This window comes from Coffea arabica, chromosome 3c (assembly GCF_036785885.1).
Source record: "Coffea arabica cultivar ET-39 chromosome 3c, Coffea Arabica ET-39 HiFi, whole genome shotgun sequence".
Classification (NCBI taxonomy): Eukaryota; Viridiplantae; Streptophyta; class Magnoliopsida; order Gentianales; family Rubiaceae; genus Coffea; species Coffea arabica.
The window spans coordinates 6,442,072-6,468,907 of record NC_092314.1 but is presented as its reverse complement, the minus strand read 5'-3'; the positions used below and the strand labels follow the sequence as shown (position 1 = coordinate 6,468,907).

The following is a 26,836-nucleotide window of genomic DNA, read 5'->3' as shown; positions in this document are numbered from 1 at the left end:
TCTTTTTCTAGAAAATATTTGCATGTTTAAGGCAAAAGTATTGCATAATTTGAAGAAATTACGGGGAACTATATTGTTCATCTTTGGTGAAAAATAGAATATACCATCAAAAATTACTACGATATTCTTGTACAAGAAGATGCTATTTGTACAAAATGGTATCTTTTGTAATGGATGTGACATGTAAGTTAAATTTAAATTAAGTTGAAAATATTTTCATCGCTCAATACTTAATCAATTAAAAGCGGAGGGTAATCAATTTCCATCCTCACATTTCACAGTAGTGTATTTTCCCTCAAATACGAATATCCATCCTTCCTGTTTCATTAACTAAGATTTTCACTTTCTGTCAACAGTCAAGTGGCTATGAAAAGACTCCCAAATCCTCTCTTTTCCTCCCTTTCTCTTGCACAGCTTGAAGTTTTCGTCGAAGAAAAAAAAATTTCTCCTTTATCGCAAGAAATGATGGTCTATGGCTGCGTTTCCTTATTTCCTACTGCACGTATCAAAATTGAACCTAGGACCTTTATACTCACAAGAAATCATTTTTGGGACTTCATCTCCTTTGTAATCAGCCCACATTCCTGCTGGCTTTCCAAATCGAATTTTAGCAGGTCAAAGCGAGGACTTACAGTTTCAGGTAGCGCCCAAGGCAAAACATCCCTCCTCGACCAACAAAAAGTCCTACTTAAACTCTGTTTCCTGCTCTTCTTTTCCTAGTCACGGATGGCCGAAATGAAGATGCTACCCGGTGAATCTACTAAATTGCACTTGGAGATCTTCAAAGATGACATATTCTACAGAAAACTGCACTGGGTTCATTTAACTCTCATAGGAATTGACACGTTTTGTATAGGTATCTTGGGACTTCAAGAACCTGTACTGTCGCAGATTTGTGTACCTAAGCAATCAAAGGAATTGAGGCCCCTTGTGCCAAATAAACAGGCACGCATATACGCAAAGGGGATGGGGAAAAAGCAGTGTATCTCAGCAACAGAAATATCAAACAAATCAAGTCCCAAACCCAAAGACAACATTGCGCACGTCTGCTGAGTGTGTTTCCATTATTTTCGATTTTTTCTCAAGTACGAGAAAAGGAAATCCTTATAGATAGCAAATACCATGAAAACACTACGTATCATGTAAAATTACAGCACATGAAATAGAGCCCATATTTGACTACTGCAAGAGCTTTCCTCCGAATAACATCATCAAGCATGGAAGAAAGTTGGCTCAAGAATCAATGATTGTGCACAGAATCCACACCCTTCGATCCTCTACCCCGTCTACCGGTATGAATCTGGCCGCTTTGGTTTAGTCTGAACTACAGCCTCGATCTTCTCCATCACAAGGGGTGTCAGCTTTGGAATGACATCTATAGCTTTCATGTTCTCTTTAATCTGAAATTCAGAAGTTTTTGTTTTCAAGCAGTGCATATGCAATATTGATTAAATATCCAGTGAGAAAAGCATAATTATTTGACGAACAGCTTCAAAATAGTAGGATGTTGTCAAACCAGAGTACCGTATAGATTTGGCCAAAAAATGCTATTGATACATTAAAAAACTTGGTTACTATTAAATATACAAGATCTAAATAGCAGTAGTCTGAGACATGCATTTTGCTAAATCAGAACCTTACATCAATGGGCAGAGGTATCAAATTTGGTATGATAAGTAGAATCACGATTGCCACTATAAAGCAGAAAGGCAAATTCAACTGTGAAAAGCAAAGACAGAGATGCGCGCGCGCACAAAAAAACAAAGGAGCAGAGTAAATTCTCAAAATTTTTTGATTTGGCAGGACATGCAAGACTTGATTCTGCAACATATACATTAATCAACATAACACTTGTTGCTTGCAAAGAACCACTTCCAGCAGGAGAAGAAAACAAATAAATCATCTCCCATGATTGCAGTCTCAAAAAGATTATCCATATCTGCGTTGAGCAGATCAGATGAAACAAAGACTAACACATCATAAACGACTGTGTGAATTCAAAAATTCCAGCGAATTTCTGCCCTGGCTTTTATTATTTTATTGTGCTTCATTTTAATATTTTTGAAGCTTCTTTCCAATATAAGATATAATGTAAACCAAGTTCATTTACTTATTCCAGCGTTATTAAGATCATTACTAAGATTGGCAGGGAGAGGATAAGTGGTAAAATTCTAATACGATAGCATACAAATTAATCAACTCTATGGAAAAGCACATGGAATTAGTCAAAGAATTAATCCATTCTTATGAAAGAAGTCTAAACAGCATACAACTTAGAGGCTTGCATATCTCTGAAAAGCCAAAAACTTTAAAGCAGATAAAAAATTTAAAAGAAACGTAAGAAATCAGCAAGGCACAACTTTCCTAGAATAGAAAGCAGAGGAATAAGCCACCTTAAATCAAACTGACCTGAGATTCTTTGGTCGCACCAGTAATAACCGATGAGACATTAGGATTTGCAGCACACCAAGCAATTGCAAGTTGAGGCAAAGAAACATCCAACTCCTTAGCAATGGGTTTCAGTCCATCAACCTTCCTCAAGACGTCTTCTACCAATGATCTGCTTGCAAGATTCTACAAAGCATGCATCAAACATTAGTTTATTGATAGGACAGGGACCAATGGGCAATATTAATAGCCAAGCAGGCACAATGTACCAAGATAGAACTAAGACTGTACAAAGATGTATGTCAAGCAACGAGAGATGCAGCCACAAAGCTTCAGCAAAAATAGAATTGACTGTTCAAAGTGCAGTATTAATAGCCAAACAGGCACAATGTACCAAGATAGAACTAAAACTGTACAAAGATGTATGTCAAGCAACGAGAGATGCAGCCACAAAGCTTCAGTAAAAATAGAATTAACCAAGTATATAAACACCCCAACTACCCTCAGCCCCTATTCAGAACAAGTATCAAAATATTTTAATCACAACAGTTAAAAGAGCTACTCTAATATCATCCAATCATGCATCAATTTAACGAAAAAGCAGCGACAGTTTGCGAACAAAGAGGATGAGCATATCCCACAAATTTCACACAATGCCATTCATTGATTTGAAAAAATTTTTGGAACGAACTTCTTGATGACATCAATATCAGTCAAAACAGTTAAACAGACTACGAACTATAACCAATCTCCTTATCAAGGGAGAAAGAAAGCAAATTTTCTAGTACTTCCTCTTTGACAAATTCTAAATGTCATTCAAAGAAGGGCAAAAAATTGAACTACAAGCCATGCAGATTCAGAAGGTATAGAAAATCAATGTAACAATTGCCAAGCAGTATGATGTTGAAATTACCATGAGAGGCATACAGTAAATTCAAGAAAATCAGAAACTTTACCCAAAAAACAAAAAAGTGACGCAAATAAAATATGAAATGAGGAGACAGAAAAACCAGATTTCAAAAGAAAATCTCGTCATTCAGCAGGATTTTAACTTAATTTATTATGTTGTTTGAAGTATGTTGGTGCTTAAAGTAGTAAGTTATTTGTCCATAGGAGTTGCAGGTGGGCTGCTGCAGTAATCATTTATTTAGTAGCGATATGATGTCATTGACCAACACTGTTCTAAAAGCAGCCATATAATTACTTATCTTGAGCAGCAATACACTTGTAGATTGATTAAATCTTGGTCTCTAAGAATAGTTGTCACATAAAATAAAATGTATAGCTGTCTTGTATCACCAATGTGGCTTAAGATATCTCCCCTCAATTATTCTAATTTCCTACACTTTTTCCTGTCCGTCAAGTCCATATCTAGAACAGACAACTATCCCAATCCCTCCAAGTAGTCACTGTTTTCACACCAAATCAGCAGCTTTAAGTCTCGTAGTACTACTCCACGATCATAGTGGCTTCCTAGTCATAAACTTAATTTCGCAAACTGATGATTAACATAGACTCAGTGCTGACAAGTAGAGGTCCTGCAACAAGCTGATTATGTCCAAAGTAGTAGTTTTCACCAGATTTACTTATAAGTGTCATGTCTCCAACACCTACCCACCCCCCCCCCCCCAAAAAACCCCAAAAAAAAAAAAGCAAAGAGAAGCCCTTAGGCTGAAGCACTCAAGGCCTGTCATCAGTATTCAGTAGATTGTATGATGGATAAAACCACAACTCTGACACCCATCAACAAACCCCCCCCCCCACCCCCACAAAAAAAAAAGAACAAAACCCCAAAGAGAAGCCTCTTGGCTAAATCACTCAAGCCTGTTGTCGATAGATTGTATGCTGACTGACACCACAACTGAAATTCTCAGAGGAGGCTGAGTAGAGCAACTATGACTAGACTAGGACGTAGATGAATTTTGTGGAATTTGTATTAAAGATTTACAGTAGCCTGTGTACCAACTCCGTGACCATTTTACCTTGTAATTATCCAGTGCAAACCGAGTGTCAGATGGAGGAGGAGAACCCAATGAGTACTTTCCGCTCAGAACACCAGACGCAAGTGGACTCCATGTGGTAAGACCAATACCATAGTTACTATAGAGAGGGAGATACTCCGACTCTACCTGCAGCATATCATAGCAAATCAGACACGTGAAAATTTTGATTATCACAGGGAACAACAATGAAACAAACAGATAAGTGAAATAACCATCGTCTCTACAAGTAACTGGTAAAAATCTAAGCAAAACAGTCTCCATTATCACAAGAACGGCATTACAGTAGACGATGATAGAAAGCTAAACTTAGATCCGGCCTTTAACAATCCCTTCCAGCAATCTACTAGACGTCCATAATTAGCTTCCTAACAAGGACCATGAAACTAAAACGATATGGATCTCAACGACCAAATGGTCCAGCTTCTATAAAATAACTGGTTTTGATGAGTTCCAAGGACATTTCCCGAACAAACAAATAGAAGACTACCATAAAATAAAAAATCCAATCGATCAATAATGGCCATCAACTCCACAAATGGTGCCTATAAATCCCCAAGAAGCATACCAATCTCAAGAAATGATATTTCAAATTCAATCTATGAATTTAAACACCAGCATTAACTCGTAACTAAACAACAACATACTATCTCAAGAAACCATCATATAACTTTTAATTTTTCAAAACAGAAATCCCAAGTAAAAACACAAACTTTATTCCATGAATAAACTTCACAAACCTTGTGCCTGGAGAGCAGATTATACTCAGGCTGTTCAACAATGGGACCCACAAGATCCAACCTCAGAGCAACAGACCAAGCTTCGGTGATCTGCTGAGCAGACCATTCACTGGTCCCCCAATAATAAGCCCACCCCTTATCGATCACATAGTTCATCGCCCTCACAGTCTCCTCAATCGGGGTGCTGACGTCGGGCCTGTGGCAGTAGATGACGTCAACATAGTCCATATCCAATCTCTTCAACGAAGCTTTGGTCCCTTCAATTACGTGTTTCCTCGACAACCCTTTATCGTTCGGACCAGACCCGCCCCAGAAAATCTTGGTGGAGATTACGACGTCGCTTCTCTTCCATCCCAGCTCCCGAATCGCCTGTCCCATGATTTCCTCCGCCCGGCCGTTGGCGTAAACCTCGGCGTTGTCGAAGAAATTCACCCCGTGATCCCTGCAGCATTGGAGCAGACTCTTGGCTTCTTTCACGTCCAATTGATTCCCGAAGGTTACCCAGGCCCCGTAAGAAAGCTGGGAGACCTTCAACCCCGATCTACCCAAGTTTTTGTACTGCATCTTGGATATCTTGGAAGGATTTTTCTGGGCTTTTCTGCGGGTTTTCTACTGCGTGCGTTGCGCGTGAGATAAGGAGTACGGAGGAGGAGGTGGAAATGGCTGGACCTTGAGCGTGCCTGAGGCTGTAAGACTACTGTCGGGGTGGAAATGTGGAATGGAATTTAAAGAGTTGAAGAAGCCATCTTTAGGAAGAAAACTGCAATCAAGAACAAGTGACACTTGTCATTTTTGAAATTTTTTTTTTTTTTTTATCACAGGTCAATAGCTAGTCAAGCAAATTCGATCTAAAAAAATCGATGGAAACTCGATACATGGTCTCAGGAAAAATCACATATAGTGACATATTGATAGAAAATAAGATTTAAATTTTTGATTTTTCATCTTACCAAGATTTAAAGGTAATATTTGAAATTTTGACCGCTTATTCCATTAAAACTTAAAAGTCTTTGGCGTTGGTTGTCATTTTTGGAAGTTGACAACTTCTTTTTTGATTGGTTTGTTTCAACTTTTGACCAAGAATGTTTGAGAGTGTCTAAGAAGTTTGAAATCAGTAGTATTTTGCTAAACAATTGGTTGATCAAGTGATAAAAAAAAAAATGTATCTTTTTCGATCAAGAATGCCTGAGAGTGTTCAAGAAGTTTGAAATCAGTAGTATTTTGCTAAACAATTTTTGAAATCAGTAGTCTTTCCATTTGACAGTACAGTTAATTTTGAGTTTGTAAAACATGTTTACACTTCATTTGAAGATTCTAGCTAATCATTTGAGTGTGATAAACATTGGGGATAGATATACCTAAAATGTAGCGTGAAAAACAATTGGGATTTGCTAATATTTTACATTTAGGAGAATTATCTATAGTTGATATCATTACATTTATTCGCCCTTCCCCTTAAAAAAAAAAAAAAAATTGTTTTCACAGAAGAAAGTTTTAGACAAATTCCTTTATCAAGATTTTTGGGCAAAAGCTACAAATTGATATATTATTATCTTGGTTAAAGGATTTAGCGATGCTCTTCTAAAATCACTTCCTTTCTTATGGTAGCATAATCAATCCAGATCAAGGAAGGACCTCTTCAATTGCAATATCTAATTGTGTTCTATAACTCAATCGAGCGAGCCCTTCTTGTCCCCCATGTAGAATGAGCAGAAGATTTGCCCATAGCGAAATGAATTGGAAAGATGTTTTAGGATATACCAAACTCAAATCATAATTCAGTTACCATTAACCTCTATAAAAACGTTACCTTATCCCAAATCACTTGTGTGTTTATTTAGAGTTCAGATTTTGAAAACATAATATCCCTTTAGTACCATTTCAATTGTTTCAATGTTTACATTTCAATCGTGATGACACGTACGTTGCAAAGAATCCGCCTACAAAAAGCGATTGGACGGTGCGCTTTTATTTTATTTTATTTTTTCCGAAACGATAGAGATTGACTGGATAATGGACCTGATCCTTCATCAACTTCTCAAGTCAACAACCATTGAAGGGAAAAACAAATCAAGGAAAACAAAGAAAACATGAATCCAGGGGACAAAGAGGCTTGCACTTGAGTTGCAGCATCTTTTGGAGATGGTGATGGAGTTATTTGAGAATGCTGCAATACGATGAACACAAATCATAATTTGAGAATGCTGCAATACGATAATGTATTTCAAGATTGATGTCCATTTCCAGTGCTTTTGTAGTCTCAAGAATGCCGCTTATATAAAACACTCAGAAATCAGAATGGAGAATGCCATGCGTAATGCTTTCATTATGATGATCCATTAATAATTGCTGGTGTGAAAATGGTGATCCATTAAAGCAAAATGCTTTCACTATGATGCCGAATATTCTGGAGTTGTGATGGATTTGAAAAAGTTGTCTAACTAGTATCGGGCAATTTTCTAGCAGGCTAAAGAGAAAAGACAGCAGAATCTTACCTTAGAAGCAGAAGAACACAGCTGAGGTTGTCGAACAATGTAGATTTGATCACCAGGGGTATTTAACCCATAAATTTCCTGATTCCTGTGCCATGTCCACAATGCATGTGTCGAATTTACAACCTGAGGAGGCAGTGACACAAGAAGTTTCTATGTAATCATGAAGGAATCAATCAGTGATGCAGTGCAGACTGCTGAGTAGTTGATATGGAGGTGGCTCAGAATCAGATTTACCTCAAGAATTCCATGTCCAAAGCTACTCTCCCTGTATGCACTCCACTCGGGCTGTCTGTCCCAGCAAAACTGGCCTTTTGCAGGTCCAGAGGAGAAATTCAAATGACATACACCTCCAAATTCTGGCACATTGTCTCCAGGTGAAGGACATTTCCCAGGTTCATCTGCATGATCAACCTCAACCTTCTCAATATTACCACCATCTCCGACTGTTATGTAGACTGGGCCACAAGGATCCAATGTGTGATTGTAAACTCGATTCATCCGCTCATACGCATGCACCTGCCATAGAAAACTATGTCTAATCAAAATGTCCAAATGCAACTTCATCATTATGAACTTTTTAATCATCACATTAGAACAAATTGTTGACCAAGGACACATGCATCTTTCTTCTATTAACACTATATGCAGGAATTTCTACCCAGGGTTTAAAAATCAAACAATAAGAGCAGCAAGAGAAATGGAATATGTGCTCAAAGTTCAGCATACTTCAGCTTACATGACCAGAAAAGACGATGTCAATGCCATATTGGTATAGAAGTTCTTCCATTTGCAGCCTCATACACTCAAATTCCTGATAGTGAGATGAGTAGCTATTATACCAAGGAGGATGCCATGCAGCAACAACCCAAGGGGTCACGCTGCGATCTATCTTGTGCAGGTCATCCTTGAGCCAAGCATACTGAATGCCTATAACATTTTCAGAATATCAGCAAGGCTTTGGTTACTGAAAAGTGAGTATAAACTAGAATGAAGTATATTACAAGAAGCTCATGAACTATTTACCAGTCTGATTGTAGTCAGTATAAGCTCCTAACATGATAAAATGTGCCCCTCCAGCATCAAAGGAATAGTAAAAATTACTGTTAGAGCCTGATTCGTTCGAAGGAACAGAGAACCTTGATAGATACGACTTGAATGTTACTCCAGCTGCTTGAGGCTCAATCTCATGGTTCCCTTCTACAACCATCATGGGGACTCTAGAAATGAGGGGCTCCATAAACCTGGCCATCTAAATCACCTCAATGAGACAAAGGAATAGGAAAATCTAGGTTATGATAGCACTAAAAACCTGATATTTGGATAAATCGTCCACTCCATTCATCCTAATAGACATATTTATGTTTCGAAAAAGGAGAAGAAGAAGAAGAAGAAAGCATGAAAGATTGCAATGAGTAATCTGTTACATAATAGGACTATTTTACCTTCTCCAGCCATCCCAGCGAGGCTGGTACGTCTCTCTTATAGGTGCATCTGGAAACTGACAAGAAAAGCATGAAGCTCCTTTACCCCCTGTTGTAAGATACTGGTTTGCATAAGTTAAGTCACCAACCATCAAAATTATTGATGGATCATTGCTTGTGAGATGATCGATGGTTGTTGATGAATTGCTTGTGAGGCCTAAATCTCCAACAACGGCAATTCGAGGAGGATAATTGTTTGGGCTGGGCAATGGTAAGGTCTCAAACACAAACTCCTCACTCGCAGCTGCTAAAGAACTATCACCACACTTGTAGTAATACTTTGTCTCAGGTTCAAGACCTGCAGGAAAGCCAGGGCTCCTTTAACTTAAACTGAAAAGATCTATGACTTTCCTCTTGATAAGAATACTACCTCAAGATGATAGAAAAAGAAATGATGCACCTCAAAAATCATTCCGATGTTTTAGGATTTTCAATATCATATCCCTCAGGACAATGTTCATGAAAGACCAAAACCTGAGTACTCCAAACCTTGTGATACAATGTGCAACAGTAAAGGCATCAAGATCATCAGAAGCCTGTATCGACCATATTGAATTTGAACTTGATTGTTCTGTTTTGTTAAACTGGTCTGTAATTGAAAAACAAGAACTAAATATATGGCATATATATATCTTATAAAAGATTGTTGTGCAGAATTTATAGGCCATACTTCATGAAGAAGTTATTAAAAGCAAGTTACTTCCCTCTGCTGAACATAGCTAGAGGTTGAGATATCTGTTAGCCAGAGGACTAACTTTTCCATGGACAGTTTGATGTATAACATGAGGAGGAAAGGAGGTATAACCCATGACCACTAATTTTTCTTCAATGCAGGATTAACTGGGGATATATGAAAAAGTAAGATGGCATGATGTACATTAGTGAAAAAGTAATACAAGATTTCACAAGTACATGGAAGCCAAATCTTGATACCTAACATTTGGACAAGAGCCCTATCATCTGATCCGTGAAACCAGACTTTAAGTTGAAGATATCAATATCAGATTATATGTTTCTAATGTTAAAAGATTTAATTCTTTACCGCTTCCATTTGACCATAATTGATGGATCAGATGACTGGCAGTTTGCATCATCCCAGAAGTAAACCAGGTGTCTCAAAATATAGATATAGTATTAAAGAAAAAGGAAAGTTGGAGCATTAATTGTTACCCTCAATTCTCACATGATGTATAATGCCGGAGGTATAATTCCACAGACCCTCGTACGGATACAACTGATTATAAACCAGTGAGACCCCAGTTTTGTTCATTGTATATTTTCCACTTTCCTTCCCATACCACACCTCACTGGCCACCGTTGATGGATCAAGTGCAGCTACATTTAAACCAATCTGGGCATCCCCTAAAATCCATCACAAGAAAATCAGCCTATTCAGACACACAATTCAAACGGGAAAAAATCAAGTTACTAGTTAAATTTACAGCACAGTGCATAACTTACCAGTTATCCAAGAAATCCACATTGAAGTTGGAGTAGATAATGCAAGAGCAATCTGTTCTGGAAACATTCCTGTAACGTTCCTTTTGAGCCTTGGATGATCCATAGGCAAGTCATCACTGCCTAAACGTAGTGATGAATCAAACCTTTGAGTCACAGGCTGAAAAGGACCATCTAAAGTTGTCGGAATTTTTTGAGCAGCCACCAAAATGAATCCTAGTACAAATAGAATAATGCGAAAACCAGCACTAATCTTGATCTTCCCCATGAGGTTCTGTTACTCATAAGTGTTTCCCTTATTCTTTTCTTGGTGAAAATGGAGTCAAGATTGTACAAACATGGCTAAAGGTTTAGCCCAGTGTTTGATCAAATTTCCTTTTCTTTTGGTACAATTGGTGCTTCTATCGCACTGGAAAGTTAGGACTCGATAAGTATGGGGAAGGTATGGTTCAGAAGCAAAATCAGCAAAGTTGTAGGTGGAAACTGGAATATTCTGTTGCTGTCGCTAAGAAGCTACCAATAATTCATTCAATATGATGTAACAGGTTGACTTTTTATACTAGAAAATAAATGACAGAATAAAAACTGGTTAACAAAATTTGGTTATAATATTTGATTTTGCTTTCAAAGAACACTACTATTTTGTTGCTTTTGGTTCATGTAAAAAAAAAAAAAAAAGAAATTGTGGAAAGTGAGACAAGGTTTTGGTTAATCAAAGCATCTTAGCTAGACATGAAGATGAAACACGAGCATTGTGAAAACTAGAAGTGTGTGAGTTTTCATGCAGCCAATCAGACAACAAATTAAGTAAAACATAGGAATACTGTAAGGCTTCATTTGAATTGAGAAATTTGATAAGGGATTTTAAATCCCTTATCAAATTCCTCTAGTTGTTTGGATTTCTTAAGAGCAATTTTGGATTTGTAATGCATTAATGATTAAATACTTTTTAAACACTACAATAATTTGTCTAAACAAATAGAATAATTTGACAGAATTTCAAATCCTTCGTCAAATCTCTCAATCCAAACGCAACCTAAAAGAATTGATTTTGCCAGCATCGTTTAAAATGCTGTATGTTTTTTATACCAATGAAATAAATTTTTTTTTTTTTAGCAATGTGTACACATACTGGATTATGATGTTAAATGCTGTTTAATTTTCAAACTAGATTGTCATTCCACTATGATGTGACTTCAAAATTCTTGAACCCTTTTTCTTTTTATGTCCATGGCGATGTAAACTACAAAGTTTTTCTCATGTTATTTCGTAAGCAGTTAAGTTCCTTTGTTGGCTTTTGACTGAAACGTTCAACCAATGCCCAAAAAGATCGAAGAAACAAGAAACATAAAAGGCTGTTGCAACTATGATATGGAAAAAGTAAAATTCAAGAAAACATGATTATGCAAGGCTAATGACTAAAATTAACAAACCTAACATTTAAACATGACTGGAATAAATAAAAGAAAAGATATGGCTGTCAAATAAAATCTATATCAGCCCCATCAAACATAAACAATGGGGGAATTGACAAGCAATCAGATGATATAACTATATCGAGCAGATGCCTTGTTCTTGGTTACTTTAGATTTTACAAAATCTGATTACAGAAATGAATTATTGAGAATAATTAGAACGATTATTGAAAAATAATCGTAATCAGTAAAAAAAAATACAAAAATAATGGTAATCGTAATCGTATAGATTTTAGCTTTGTTAGTGACTAAAAAATTTATAATTAAAATACAAAAACAAACGACAATCGAGAGGACCGAGAACATCACAAAAATTGATTCAAAATCTATAATTAATTCAAAAATCAGAATCTAATGAATTGAGAACAAGCTCTCTTTCCCTTAGTATAGGATAGATTAGGTTTATCGTCTTCGAAAAAAAAAAAAAAAAAAAACAAGCCCAGAGTTACAGGCGGGCATTCCACAGGAAATTCGGGCTAGCCACCCCTGATTTCAGCAGATTTTCAATTTCTTTAGGGGGTTTCAATCCCCAGGCTTCAGCTCTTTGCCAGCGCTCAAGTCTGCTAAGCCCAGTGCATGGTCCATATGCCATATTCATGTCAAATTGCCTTAATAATTGCTCATTTGCATCATAATCATCTGAATATAAAGGCCAGGCCACTTGTGGGTTAAGCAATTATCCATCATTCAATAAGAGTAGCCCAAAAAAAAAAGGGTTGATTAAGGGGCATAAGAGGCTTCAACCTTGAGGAACAGCAGCAGATTTGGTTGATTTCTTCTTAGAAGCTTGTGAGGATTTTGACTTATATTTTGTGATGCTTGTCTTCTTCTTTTGCCTAAAGTAACCCTTCATGTTGGATTTTGTGATTGTTCTTTATCAAATCTTAACAACAAAAAAAAAAAAAAATGACATATGAAGTCAATACCATTAATCTTTTGAAGGAAAATATGCACAAAATAGTAGATAATAATTTTTAAAAAAAAATTCATTTTACGATTTCATAGATACAAATCTCAATCAAATTATAAGCAAGATAGATAATCATGGCGAAATTGATAAAATTGCTACAAAGAAATTAGAGGCCTACCTTAGTAGCTTGAAGCCTGACTTAATGGAGTGTTCAAATCAACTTCGAACTTCAAATTGCCTGCAACTACTTTTCGATATGGAAATTATCTGGGACTTGGACTTGCTGAAATAGTAGGACTCCTAATTGAAAAAGGTCCCATATATAATAGATTTCAACATGATATTAGTGGTTTCCTAATATCTTAAGCAATGATATTTGATTAAAAAAAATATTTGTGAGTAAATCTTATATACACCGATGGTGCATACGCTATCACTGTTGGATATACGATACATATGCAAAATTTGAGTTTCAAATTCAAATTTAGATTATGTGTCATGTATCTAATGGTAAAAGTGTATACTATCAGTGTACAAAAAATTAATCTTTTTTTATTCTCTTGCCATGTTCTATTCTCTAAATAGTAAAAAAAAAAAAATTGTACGTTTTTTACCTTCTCAACAAAATTGAATGATTTTCCTCTTTCATTGGGTCACATGCGCTTGAGAAGTGTTGCCAATGTAAAAAAAAAAAAAAATGAAAACCCAAAAGGCTAAAATTTAGAATCCAAAAAATGCAAAAATTCAACTTTACATCTGTGACAACCAAGATTCAGCATCTTTTCACCAATCACCATTATTTGTCAAGGTAATTGCTTGTGTCATACTTTCACTTCCCCTTGATGCCCAATATATATAAAGCACAGCACAGACAAAAATCAGAAAATTTAGTTAGAAGGGGTGAGTTTTAACATATCTAAAGTTATATACATATATATATATATATCTCTATAGTATTTTCAAATTTTTGCAAGGAAAAAAATTTGAATTCACAAAAAAGAAAACCTATTTGAAAATTCTTCAATTGTTAAGGAAGGAAAACCTAATTTTTAAAAACTTGCGGGGGGGGGGGGGGGGTGTCGGCCCCTCCCCGCCTCTCTCTAGTTCCAGAGAAAATAAATTCAACTTCAATTTTGCTCACATCAATATTTGTAGCATTACACATTTACAAATATCACCGTCCAATTTTGCTGTACATTGGTACTTTCTCTTGCATGGAAATAGACCAGACTTAGGGTCTGTTTGGTTGGAAGTAAAATGTTTTCCTTGGGAAAATATTTTCCGTGGAAGTAATTTTCCATGAAAATCATTTCCCTTTCATCATTTTCAGGTGTTTGGTTAGCTTATTGAAAATATTTTCTTACTTCATTTTTCTGGTGTTTGTTTAACTTTTGAAATATTTTCACTTTATCTCTATTTTTACTTTCTACACATTATAACTACGTACTTCTTCTCATGCAAAATAAGAAAATTTATCTCATTGTTTAAATTTAAAAAATCTTGGAGAAATGTATATATGAATAAAAAATATCTCCTTAAGCAATAAACAAATTGCTGGTCATTTAGTGTCAAATATCAATCACATGCAATGCTTATTGTGACATATATCTTGCACTTTCAATGCTGAAAATTTCTCTAGAAAAGAATATCCCTATTATACATAATTAATTACTAGCATAGGATGAGTAGGATGAGGTTTTTTTTTTATTTTGAATATACTAGGGGGAGGGTTGGGTTGGGTGGTACGGGGGAGGGAGTGTAAGGAGGAGGTTTTGGGTTCGAATCCTCCTATTTACACTAAAAAAAAAAAGAACATACTACAAGATGTTTTCAGTAAGTTTGGAATATACTACAAGCGGGATGCATGCATTTCGGAAAACAACTTCAGTAAGTTTGGAAGGGAAGTTGTTTTCCATAAGATGAGTGAAAATATTTTACATAGGAAAATATTTTCAGTAACTTTTGTGCAACCAAACACGGGAAATTAGGAAAATATTTTCCTGAAAAATATTTTCACCCGAAACAAACAGACCCTTAATGGCTTGGGCAAGAATACCAATCCACAGCAGAGCAAAGTGCAACTACTAAGTCCCATAACAGTGCATGATGATGGACGAGTGTCTGGATTGTACACCTTCCCAGACATGCGCTGGTGGTCTTGTGCATGATGGAAGCTATTCATGCCTCCTGCCTGCTCTTCTGCAGGATACAGCAATCAATCCACGAAATACAAAAGAAGTGATATGATTTAATTTAGCCCTCTTCAAGGGTGCACATGTACACAAAGTTGATGGATTATTGTGGTCCAATGGCCAACAATCCTTGCATAAGTCGGGAAAATTGTCCAATATTGGTCCCAAAAATACTCATGGCATGTCACTTTTAGGGGCGTAAATGAACCTGATCAAACTGAACAACCTAGTGTTCAAGACTGTTTGATTATTTTAACGAGTTTGAAATTTTATCGAACCGAGATTGAACGAGCCTTTTTTTTTAAATCGAGTTTAACTGTTATCAAGTATAAAATACTATTCAAATTTGACTTGACTAATTAGGCAATATAGCTTGAACGAGCTCTTATCAAGCTAAGCTCGCTTCGAAGATCGAGCAGTTTGATTCATCTTTCAACCCTAGTCAATTTAGAATCAAGTTTAATATGATAATAATTTTGATATCCTTATATAATACTTGTACCATTTCAATTTTTACTAAATGGCTTTTCATTGCTTTCTTTTTCTCTTTTTTTTTTTTTGTTGGTGGGTTAAATGGGGGCATAAAGCTTAACAGCCTTTGCATTTTTGGATTTCTGTAAGAAACTCAGAGCCCAAGCGAATTTCAGCTAAGATAGCAGGTGCAGTGCTTCGTTAAACAACGCCGCTGCTTTTGCTTTTCAAGTCGGCCCACTTACTGCTGGAACCATCTGTTTTGCAGAGCCAGTCTATCGTGGGCCAAGTACTTTTAGCTACAGTAAAACTTTGCTTTCTTAAATAATTGAAAACATTTCTTCAACCAAAAAAAAAAAAAGAAGGGCTTGGAATAACTTAAGAGTAGGAAACAATGCCTCTTTACTTGAGTTTTGTTCAGCTCTCTTTGATTGATGTAATTCTTATAATATTTGACGTAAAATCGGACGATTTTGGTATAATTGTAAATTTTGCACCAATTAGTTGACAAATTTTACTATTACACCAAAATTGCATCAGTTTACACTGAAAGCTGTAACGAATTACATCAACCGAACGAACAAAATTCAACTAGAGAGACCCCGGATCCGAATAGAGTAAAGCGCAGCGAAGCATATATTTCATATTGTCATTTTCACTAGACGGAAATAGTCTGTATGGAAATACTTTAGTAATTAGCTGACTTGTTAGCCACTAATCCCATTGCTTGACAAGATCAGCCCTAGTTAGCAAAGCCTAGTTTTGGAGACAAAACTATGTACTAAGTGATTTGAGTGATTAGGACTTTGCATCTCAAGAATGTTGATGCGGTCACTACGCGTTATTCCATTCTTTTTTTTTTCTCCCAACTATTTCAAAGTTAAAATGTCAACCCTATTTGATGCGTCACAATCCACACGTAAAAGCTTTTCTATATTTGTTCCTAAAATTTTTGTAAAAGCAACTTTTTAAGGTAATGCATGTAAGCTGGCAGTTGGATTTGCCACAGCTAATTAGAATGTTAAAGCAAAAATTTTACAATCCAAAAAGTTCATGCCATTCGATTATGACTGGTTAACACTAACAGACAACTTTTCTTAGTGGTTGTGGCTACTAAGTTGTCTAAGTAGTTTGACCTAAGCTAACTAATTAAAGACTGAATTTTACAGCTGCAAATGTTGAAGAGTTGAGTAAAATGTCAAGAATCTAGAATGTAATGATGGGTAGGTTTGCGTTACTTTGCCAATCTGTTTCGTACATCACGGCTTTGCAGTCTGCACTTTGCAGCCATGAAACTTCTTTAATGTATTCCTCGTATAGTCTTTCAAGTTCCATACCAGAAACAAGAAAGTCTGCGTTTCAACCAATCAATTTCATTTTTCAACGGGATTGGTCCAAATTAATTGATCTCCTTCAAAAGCCAAGGGGACATGAATTTGTACCCTCAATTGGACCACACGTAAAATTTCTATTTGAGCTGCCGGTTAGGGTTTGACTGCGGAGGTGGTGTAGTTGCACCCATATATATAATATATATTCCCTCTATTTGGGTTCCCAATATATAACTATTTGGGTTCAATTTTTCAGAAAGTGGGATAGTATCAATACTATGGATTGATCTTCTGACCGTGTATACATTTTTACTATTAGACACATAATGTATAATTCGAATTTGAATTTGAAACCCAGATTTTATAAAAGTGTCATGCATCCGATCGTGATAATATATATACTATCAGTGTATATAAGATTTACTCTATAAATATTGTCCTTGAAAAAAAATTTTCCCTTATTTTTTGGCCAGTTACCAAAAAAAAATCACATTTGAGTTTTGATTTAATTAAGGATAATTGAGCATTGAATTTTGAACTCGCCGAATTGCTCTTTACCAACTCCTCTGCATTTTGCTCTTTCATTTTCTTTTATTGAGAAGGCGTGGAATGGGAATCCTTTAGAAAAATAATCATAATAATAACAACTTTGCAGAAGTCGTCTCTGAAAGAAAGAGATTCAACTTAAAAGTTAGAGAAGTGGTATTTCAAGACATTATTGGCTGTATGCTATTTGGCACCTTTGATGTTATCATTTTTTTTTTTGGCTTTTTCCATAGATGTGTAACTTAGAGTCTTAGACCATGAAAATATTTTAGTAATTCAAGGAAATAATGCGGAGAATAGATCAAGGCAACTTGCTAAGCTAAGTTGATTAGCTGCTAGAGATTATCAGAAAAGGACAAATTTTTTGGTTTAGTAAATTGGAATCTTAAACGTTCAATCAACATTTGCTTGGTTAATATATAAAATCTAACATGGGATGGGGCAATAGTCAACATGCATTTAGTTAATTTATCTCCTTTTGTTCTTTCGGATAAAATCATGCATGGCACTTAGTCATACGCTCCAAAAAGTATCCACATTATCCCCCAAGAATAAAGGCACTTATTGATCTTCATATACAGGAGTCTCAAATCAACACATAACCTAAAAGAATAAGAAAAGACAATTCAACCATGCAATTATCAAAACAATCAATCTTGTATTTTTTTTTTTCTTTTGGATTTCATGCACTTGCTTCTATCATTCATGCATGTTCAATAATTTTCAACTTGCTTGCCTTAGAAGTAAAAAAAAAAAAAAAAAAAAAAAACAGAATTGTACCCTCATGCAGGCTGCCGTTGACTTGTGTTTCCAAATTGTAATAATTTACTAATCTCAGCATCATTCATCCCTTTTTAAAAGCAATCATGTTTAAAGAATAGATTTGTTTTCTTGTTGAGTAACTTAGCATCATAAGAACATTTAATTTGCTTCAAGAGGAACATTATCAGTCCTGCATTTTCTTGTAAATTTCCTCAGATCATATAGTTAAAAGAGTTATCGACTTGATGATCTTTCTTTCTAGAGTAAGAATAAAAGGCAAATTTCATGCCAAGACATCATCCAGAATTCTCCATAGCGCAAATAAAAACATTGTCGATATATTGATGAGCTGCAATGCAGTGGAGATCATGGTTGATGAATTAAAAGTATCACATAAAGGCACAGCTGGAACATTGAATAATTGATAAAGGCCAACCTTATTTATTTTTCTTTCTCTAGAATTATTCTTTGATTCCCACCTAACAGAAATCTGCTTAAAAGTAGCTAGGGACATACATATGCCATTATATGTGTTTACTTGTAAACCCTCTTCTCTTTCTCCTACTCTGTCTTCAATTTTATCCATTGATTGCGGATCACTCTTTTTCCAATTTAGGGTTCTATAGGCCTTTCTTCTTTCTACATTTGTTGGCACCAACCTGACCTAATTACCATTACGCGGAGAGTTTTCCTTTTCTTTTCAGTTTTTCTCCCTTCAAGAAGATAATGTAATACTTTTGGAAAAGAAATACAATAATTAACTCTCTTGATTTCTGGTTTCTTCTTTGGGTAGTGAAAATTGTGTAGGTCTTAATTAGGATAGAGTTAAACCAATAATCCACTGACCCCTTAAGAGGGTTGTTAACATATTCAATCACCACTATCATTTTTGGAGAAATCTAACAGTTCTTCAGTAGTTAGTAGTTACTCACTTGAAAAGTCTCCAACAAACAGAATTCTGGCAATCTAGTTGGTTGAGTTAGACAAAATTGAGAAAAATTGGTGGAATATATGTTGAAACGTCTTTATCTAAATTGTCAATTTGAAAAAGAAAATCTATAATGGTCTGTTTCAAGATATGAGAAATTTTTTTAGTAGGTCCAAAAGTTATGCAACAGTAGTAAAATTTTAATTACTCTCAACGATAGTAACTTTTTTTGTTTTTGTTTTGGGGGGGGGGGGGGGGGGGGGGAGGGGGTGATTATAGTTAACCTAAATGGCAGGATCAATATATAAGGATGATAACTCAACAAAACAAAATTAAAACTAATAATAACAAGATGAAAACTAACATCTAGTGAAAACAGGCTCACAATTTCTTTAGTTTAAAATTTGACGATAAAACCAATGTCTTATCAAAACAATAGTAGTAACTTGAAGATGCATTAATCAGAAAATTTTAAGTTTCTTTGCTCAAACTTCAAATCATGAGGGTTAAAAAAATCAGAAATTTGCTCTAACAAAATTGTTAATACATGTAAACGAATGTTGATAAACACACATTTCTTCTTAAAAATTTTCCTTAATATACGCTATATAAATATTCATGTTAGTGTGTTTCACACTCAATATTTGTTAGTTACTCATCTAATACCTAAATTAGTAGTTACGTACATGTTTTTCTTGTCCTGTTTTTCATGCACTAAACCATGCTGTTGATAGCAGCAGTCAAATCAAGGGGTTGGAGGCTCAAGAGATATCAAAGAGAAAATACCGCCAATCACTCCGTAAGCAAAGACTATAATCGTCTATCACAAGAAAGTTTGTATATATATATATATATGTACACACACACAGAGAGAATTTTTCTAACAGGTGCTCTTATGGTACTCGTTAATACATGTAGTATTTATATACACACACAAAGGGTTTTTCTAATAGGTGCTCTTATGGCACTCGTTAACACACGTAATATTTATTTAACCTATTATATATATATACACACACATACATAAATATATATATTAATAATTATTATTTTTTCTTGCATTTATATACTTTTTCTATTTAATTTTACTTATTCTCCCTTATATTTATTTATTTTTTTTGATTAATTTTATATTTCTAAAAATTTAACACCTAAAATATATAATAACGATATACATATAGAGAGAGAGAGAGGGGGGAAGAAGAGAAATGAATTATATACTAATATAAAAAATTAAAAAGTCGGCCAAGTGAAGTTGAGGTGGCGTTCCTTGATAACCGGAGAGTGCCCATGTGACCTGGTTTCGTGTGCCTGGGTGGTCGAACCGTGATGGCGGATGGAGCCCACAAGTCCATCCGGCCTGATCGATTTTGGTTTTGGATCACGGCTAGGACCCAACTCAACGAGTAAACGGTTTTGGTCAATCCATCCACTTTGGCGTATTCTCTAAATTTCCAATTGCCTTATTCTTCACCAATTATTTACACCAATTATTTAATGTTCAATAAAGTAGTTGAAAGAACTACGACTACTACTACTACTACAAAAGAGTTTATTGATATTCAAATTAGAAATGTGTAGAATATATGGTACTATAGGTAAATTGGTAAAAATTAGCCCCTTTGACATTTTTCTCTTCTTTTTCTTATATTTATTTTTTTTTCTTCTCCTCATTTTGGTTTTTGACAACTTGAGGAGTTGACTTGATGTAAACCATCCAAATCCAAATATTAATTAATTCATCTTGTTCCTATAGAAATAAACTTGTAGTAGCTACATCACTTTATCCATGACATCAACATGTTACTTGACATTAGTCTTTTACAAGAAAGCCAAAAGGAGAAAAGAAAAAAAAAATTCATGTATTATTCATAAAATTAAAATATTGCTTAACTCGACAATAGTCTTTTACTCCCTCCGTCCCGTTTTGTTAGTCTTGATTTTTTTTTCACACAGATTAAGAAAGTGTAATTAATTTGGTTGGAAACATAAATTTAGATTAATAATTTCCTAAAATACCCTTACGCTAATCACGAAGAGTGCCAATTAATATCAGTTACAGCTAATGGGTTAGTATTGGAAAAGCTCAATGTATTCAATGTAGTGGATTAGTATTTAATAACAATGTATTAATAACAAGATATTTAATAAGGGTATTTTAGATAATTTGAAAGATTACTACATTTCTTAATGAGAAAGTGGACTACAATTTGGGACAGACGAAAAAGGAAAACAAGACTATCAAAGTGGGACGGAGGGAGTATAAGACAACAAAAGGGAAAAGAAAAAAGAGAAAGAGGAAAGAATAATGCGAGTCACGTATTATTCATAAGATCAAAATGTTACTTAACTCGACATTAGTCTATTCCAAGACAACAAAAAGGAAAAAGAAAAAAAAAAGGAGAAAAGAACAATGCGAGTACATCAAAAGAGTAACGACAAATACATTAATGCTGTGTCGGTAGAAGATGTAATTGAATTTAGATTGTCAAAATTATTTAAGTTGCTTCACTCAAAATTAAACTGATTTGTCTTTTTCCATTTTGTATGAAATCTCTAGGCATCAAAAGATGGATATATATTTTGATAATTTTTTGTATTTTTAATTTTTTTGTTAATTATTTAACTTTTTATTGAAATGAATTTAAGTTTTCTAGCTTAGCTAAAGAGTCCTATTCTTGAATTGGATAACCCTTTTTTCAAAAAAAAATATATATATATCTTCAACTGGATAAGGTAAAAAAGGAAAGAAATGATATATCCATCTAAGAAATGTCAATTCATCAGCTCAAGAAAGAAAGGTAATAGTATGTGTGAAGTTCCCAGGTTGAAGGTTGTCTCTTTGTTTCTGACCTGTGGAGTTGATAGCTGGTAAGTTAAAGGGTCAAGTAAAGGATCTTGAATTGGAACCCACAAGAAAGTGATAAATGTATAAATAACCCTCAAGAAAGTGATAAGGATATAATACTATTAGGGTCAATGATTAAAAAATATTTGCTAATCGAATTATTCCTCAGATTCTGAATTGACAAATGACAAATGAATCTTCTTGTTTTAAGGAGTAAAACTGAAAAGGGCAGAGAATAATCCAGGCGCAAGGCGCCAATCAAATGTTGAAAGAACCTATCTGTTCAAGATTAAAGCTCTAAACGGCTAATCAAACCGTCAATTCATGCATGTGTACGCTTCTTCATAAGTTCTTTTTTTTTTTTATATTAGCAATAATTAGTTGTTCTACGTACTTACTCTTTTTTATATTTTTATGTTTTAATTTTCCAGTCTATGTATTAATTATACGCTTAATTTAGTATGTATTCAGTTATGGGCTTCTATTTTTGACTGAAATCAAAGTACTAATATTTGGAACGGACTGAAACTAATTATTTCTAGTACGGCACACTCTCCAGAAGTTTTATCACTTTTTATAATGTGATGTATATATAATAAAATTTTATTAGAAAACAAATTCATGACGCGACCAAATTTTTTTTTCCGAATAATCATTTATCCAACAACAAAAAAAGGTAAAGGGACTAAATATTCTCGTTAAAAAACTAAGAAGTAATTAATAATCACTTTGTCACTTTTATAAAACCTAAATTATCTATTAACCCCAAATTATCACATCTAAGTCTTGTAGCAAGTGAGAATGTACCAATATAATCCAACCAAATCACAACATAAACGGATATCATCTGTCTTCTACTCTGATTTCGTAAAATAAAAGCATAGATATTATGCGTACAGAAACCAGATGATTGTAAGGACAGCCTGAGGAAGCTGAATCAAAACAAAAAAGCCCCACTTATCCAGCAAATGGAAGACAATGGTTGTTGTCAAACACTTGAATAAATCATAAGACAAAAACATATGGCGAGATATTGAAAAGAACATTTCAGCAGCAAATCATGCATGTTGAGAAGGGCAGGCATGTATATCTATTTACTCCAAACAATAAATGAGGGGGCGAAAACATTAATATGTGAAAAGGGGTTTTTCTCTAATGAAGTTGATGGACAACAGAAACTAGAAAAAATTGACGTGATCGATGGCTTATTCCTGTGGCTGTAGTGGCCGTTGTGTACCACATTTGCACATGGTATACACATGCAAGGTCGATTTTTTTTTTTTTTTATCAGCAACGATACATTTGTATAACCTACTCTATCCTAATCTAGGGGGAGGGGAGCCTAAGAAGGCTGTGAAAGGGACTAGTGGGTAGACAGACCCAACTAAACTAAGGGAGTGATATGGCATAATTCTTAGATTTTTTTCACTGCTGGTGACGTTGGAACCCTCACCAACAATCCAAGGAGGGACTTAAATCCCTTCCTGGTAGCCACTGAGCCAATGGCCCAGTGGTTATGCAAGGTCGATTATGCTTGCATGATTACTCAAACTTGTGGATCTCTCTGTGTTTTTCATGCATGCAGGGGGATTTTAGGCCTTGTTTGGCAAGCAAGTTTTTGATCAAGTTTGTCTGCTATAAGTTTTTTAACAATTTTAGTTACAGTAATCTCAAAAAACTTTTCAAAATTTTTAAACTATACACTTCAAAATATTCAAAAATTTAAATTTTTTTTACAACTTCTACAGTAAGTTACAGTAAAATTTTAAACAAATACCCAAAAAAACTCACTTGCTAAACGGGATCTTAGATTGGATCAAATACATTGCGTGTCAAAAGTGGATTGTATTAGGGTTTAGATTTATAGCCAACAATGTGGCATTGTTCATTGATGACCAAATTGTAGTTGGAAGGGTGATGCATCATTTGGATGGTGCAAATTAAATTCCATGTGCACAAATTGTATGGTAGGGGGACATGGGGTCTAGTGACAAGTCTCCAATGCAAATGTAGTTTGGACCTTGAAAGAAAAATAAAGACTTGGACAGCCTTTCTCTTTTATCATCTTTTATCTATGAATCTCTTTTTTGGTTGGGCAAAATATAGCACATATTAGTGTCATTGACTAATGCAAGAATTAACTTTTATAAAAGAGAATTTCGAAAGCAAGAGCCCTAGTTTATCAAAACTTCTCATTATGTTCCAACAGGTAAACTAAATTAGAGTATAGCAACAAATGCCAAATACCCAAAAACAGGAATCAACTTTTTCTTGGTATTAAGCTTTTTTGAACTAGCTAGCTCATAAGGCATGGTTGCCCCTCCATTACGTCATAAACATATCAATGTTTTTGGTAATTAGGATAGTTTGATTTGATTACTTGTAGATCTAGCGGAACGAATGTCCCATGGAGGCTCTGGCACGTGCAGAGGTATACCTAAATCTTGTCAAAAACAAGATGCCCCATATGTTTCACTGAAAATGGAAACAACTTACAGATTCATACGTGGATTTACTTTATGCAAAGCAAGTTCTTGATCTCAATACATATACCAATCTTCAAATTATTGACTAATAGTAATTTCATCACTAACATTTTTATTTTTCATTTGCATCAAAGTTTTGCAACATATACATACGGGCAAGATTTTAAGGGGTCTTTTTAACGTATATGAAGTATTAATGCACAGTAGTTGACAATAGAGAGAAGGTTGGGTTGGATTGGACAGTAAAGTAGGAGGAATTATTTTTTAAGTGGCAGATTTTGAATTCAAAACTTTCCACTCAAAAGAAAAAAAAAATTGCTTTGCAGTAGACAATAATAGACTAGATACCATAAAAGAAAATGTGACCCTAATAACAAAAATTAGAAAAAATCTAGTTTAAATTTAGTTGGAATGCAGCTTTCAAACTTTTTTGGGTCTCCATCAATTGTTGCTCAACGAGATCCAACTAATCATAGTAACTAGCTTCATATTGTCATAATATCTGGGGTTATTGATTCCATAAATGCATTTGGTTTTACTACCCCATTGTTCATAACATTATTTATAAATGTCTTTATCCCAGGAACATCCAGCACTTAACAATTTCGAAAAGTTTCTTTTCTGAGGCCTATTGACGACCATGAATTCTGAAAGCAACTTCCATGTGTTCTTGCGTGTCTCTGGTTTTGTAGTAAGATGAAGACTGAGTAGTCACAATTTTTAAACCCTTTTTCGAAACCCTTTTCAGTGCATTAGGAACAGCTGCGAATGAGATGACCCTTAACTGAATCCAAGAATTCATTTGCTTTTAAGAAAATTGAATTCCTTTTCTTTTCCATTATCATCATCATGTACACTATCAGTCTATTCAAATTGGAAGAAAAATAAAAGGTGAAAAATAATAGATTCTTTAATCTCTTGGGTATATTTAGTTAATCCAAGTACTTTTTGTTTAAGTCCTAAAAATTGTAGGGAGAATTTTCATATGTAGCATAAATGAACTACTAAATTATCAACAATTAAATTTCTGACTTTTCTCAAGTCATAACCATTTGAAATGCTATTTTTAGGAGTTTTTGTAAAAAAAAAATGTGCTGCAGCGATTTGATGTATGTGAAATAAAAAGGTGATTGGAAAAACGTGTTCGCAGAAAATATAAAAATTATTTTATGAAAAATCACAATCCAAATGGGAACATTTTTAAAATAATATTCTAAATCAAGACATTCCAATTTTGGAATGTTGTGACACAATAATATATGTTGCTTTTGTTCCACTGAACCCTTTCCCTTTCCCTTTTCCCAAGTCCCAACCACCGCGAGCAGTAGTTAAATGAAACCACAATTACAGGGACTCGTTGGACAAATTTCTGTGTGGTCCTAATAAAAACGATGATGCAGCTAGGTAATATTTTGACATTTATTTACAAGGACAATACAGAAAAATATGTACAAAAAACCTTTCTAGCATGTGATGTGATTTGCCAGTTTGTTGTCATTTTGTTAACGGCTCCACAAATAAGGAAAGACTTCAGGGGTGAAAACGTGATTAATTAAACATCTAACGGGTCATTGGGCGGCATACGGACATCCAAACGGGCATATATGCAAATCTTGACCAAAAGCAAATTTGACCAAATGGGTCAGCCTATATGCATAGTCGTTGCCCTATGGACGTCCAAACCGGAATCTACCAGACAACTAAACGGGAAGAAAAAGAAAATTACGAAAAAGCATAATATTGTATTACAAACTATTACTATTAGCTAGTTGCCTTTTATAGTCGAAAATGATACTTGTAATTGAAGGTTTATAGCATTTGTTAAATGCTAGATTAATATTTTTTGCACTGTTAGTGTAAAGAATTTTTTAGTCACGTGTCCAAAAAAAAGAATTTGAATATTGAATCAAAATTAGTGTCATAAATCCAAACCTGTTAATGTATAAAAACTTTTGCACTGACAGTATAAAAAAGATTAATCCTCAAATTAAATACCTGTACAGTTTAGTGACTCTAAATTTAAAGACAAAAGTAAGAGATTGTAAACGTACTCGTGTTGAATACGTGGGAAAAAAATTGAACATGTGAATTTGAATTTAAAGTGAAGCTTTGGTGCAATCGAAATATATAGTAAATGTGAGTATCTTAAGTTTTATACTCATAAAGCAGTTAAGGTTTTTGTAATGTGATATATGTGAGATAAAAAGATAATTAAAAAACGTGTGTATGATATAAATAAAATAATTATATTTCTACATACTCATCAATTGAAAAGCGCTCATAGTACTACTCTAAAAGAAACCATTTGGTATAATATGCAATAAT

At 34.6% G+C, this 26,836-nt stretch overlaps 2 protein-coding genes across 5 annotated transcripts; both read right to left on the bottom strand.

Annotated features, from left to right (window-relative positions):
* Nucleotides 1–985: 985 nt before the first annotated feature.
* On the bottom strand, nt 986–5,866 carry LOC113734412 (probable voltage-gated potassium channel subunit beta). The gene is made up of 4 exons (XM_027260947.2): nt 5,129–5,866; nt 4,371–4,517; nt 2,410–2,574; nt 986–1,400 (listed from the first exon to the last, which is right to left on the bottom strand). The coding sequence occupies exons 1-4, from the start codon at nt 5,690–5,692 to the stop codon at nt 1,287–1,289; spliced, it is 990 nt and encodes a 329-aa protein (XP_027116748.1). The 5' UTR covers nt 5,693–5,866; the 3' UTR covers nt 986–1,286.
* On the bottom strand, nt 5,703–11,049 carry LOC113734411 (purple acid phosphatase 23). 4 transcript variants are annotated; one of them, XM_027260945.2, is made up of 8 exons: nt 10,566–11,045; nt 10,275–10,466; nt 9,066–9,402; nt 8,647–8,864; nt 8,360–8,550; nt 7,858–8,139; nt 7,624–7,746; nt 5,703–5,888 (listed from the first exon to the last, which is right to left on the bottom strand). In XM_027260945.2, exons 1-8 carry the CDS (start codon nt 10,828–10,830, stop codon nt 5,877–5,879), a joined length of 1,620 nt encoding a protein of 539 aa, XP_027116746.1. In that variant the 5' UTR covers nt 10,831–11,045; the 3' UTR covers nt 5,703–5,876. The 4 variants fall into 4 exon arrangements, with proteins under 4 accessions (XP_027116746.1, XP_027116744.1, XP_027116745.1 ...); XM_027260943.2 differs by lacking the exon at nt 5,703–5,888 and adding an exon at nt 7,070–7,332 and having other exon boundaries at nt 10,566–11,047; XM_027260944.2 differs by lacking the exon at nt 5,703–5,888 and adding an exon at nt 7,070–7,295 and having other exon boundaries at nt 10,566–11,044.
* Between the last annotated feature and the right edge of the window lie 15,787 nt (nt 11,050–26,836).

Bases quoted from the DNA above. Each gene is read 5' to 3' on its own strand.
- LOC113734412 (XM_027260947.2), bottom strand. From the start codon at position 5,692: ATGCAGTACAAAAACTTGGGTAGATCGGGGTTGAAGGTCTCCCAGCTT. The intron at 4,518-5,128 runs GTTTGTGAAGTT...GATATGCTGCAG, and splicing joins ATCTGCTCTCCAGGCACAAG to GTAGAGTCGGAGTATCTCCC. The intron at 1,401-2,409 runs GTCAGTTTGATT...TCTGAATTTCAG, and splicing joins GTGCGACCAAAGAATCTCAG to ATTAAAGAGAACATGAAAGC.
- LOC113734411 (XM_027260943.2), bottom strand. From the start codon at position 10,830: ATGGGGAAGATCAAGATTAGTGCTGGTTTTCGCATTATTCTATTTGTA. The intron at 10,467-10,565 runs GTAAGTTATGCA...GATGGATTTTAG, and splicing joins GTGGATTTCTTGGATAACTG to GGGATGCCCAGATTGGTTTA. The intron at 9,403-10,274 runs GTAACAATTAAT...GCTTTCCTGCAG, and splicing joins ACATCATGTGAGAATTGAGG to GTCTTGAACCTGAGACAAAG.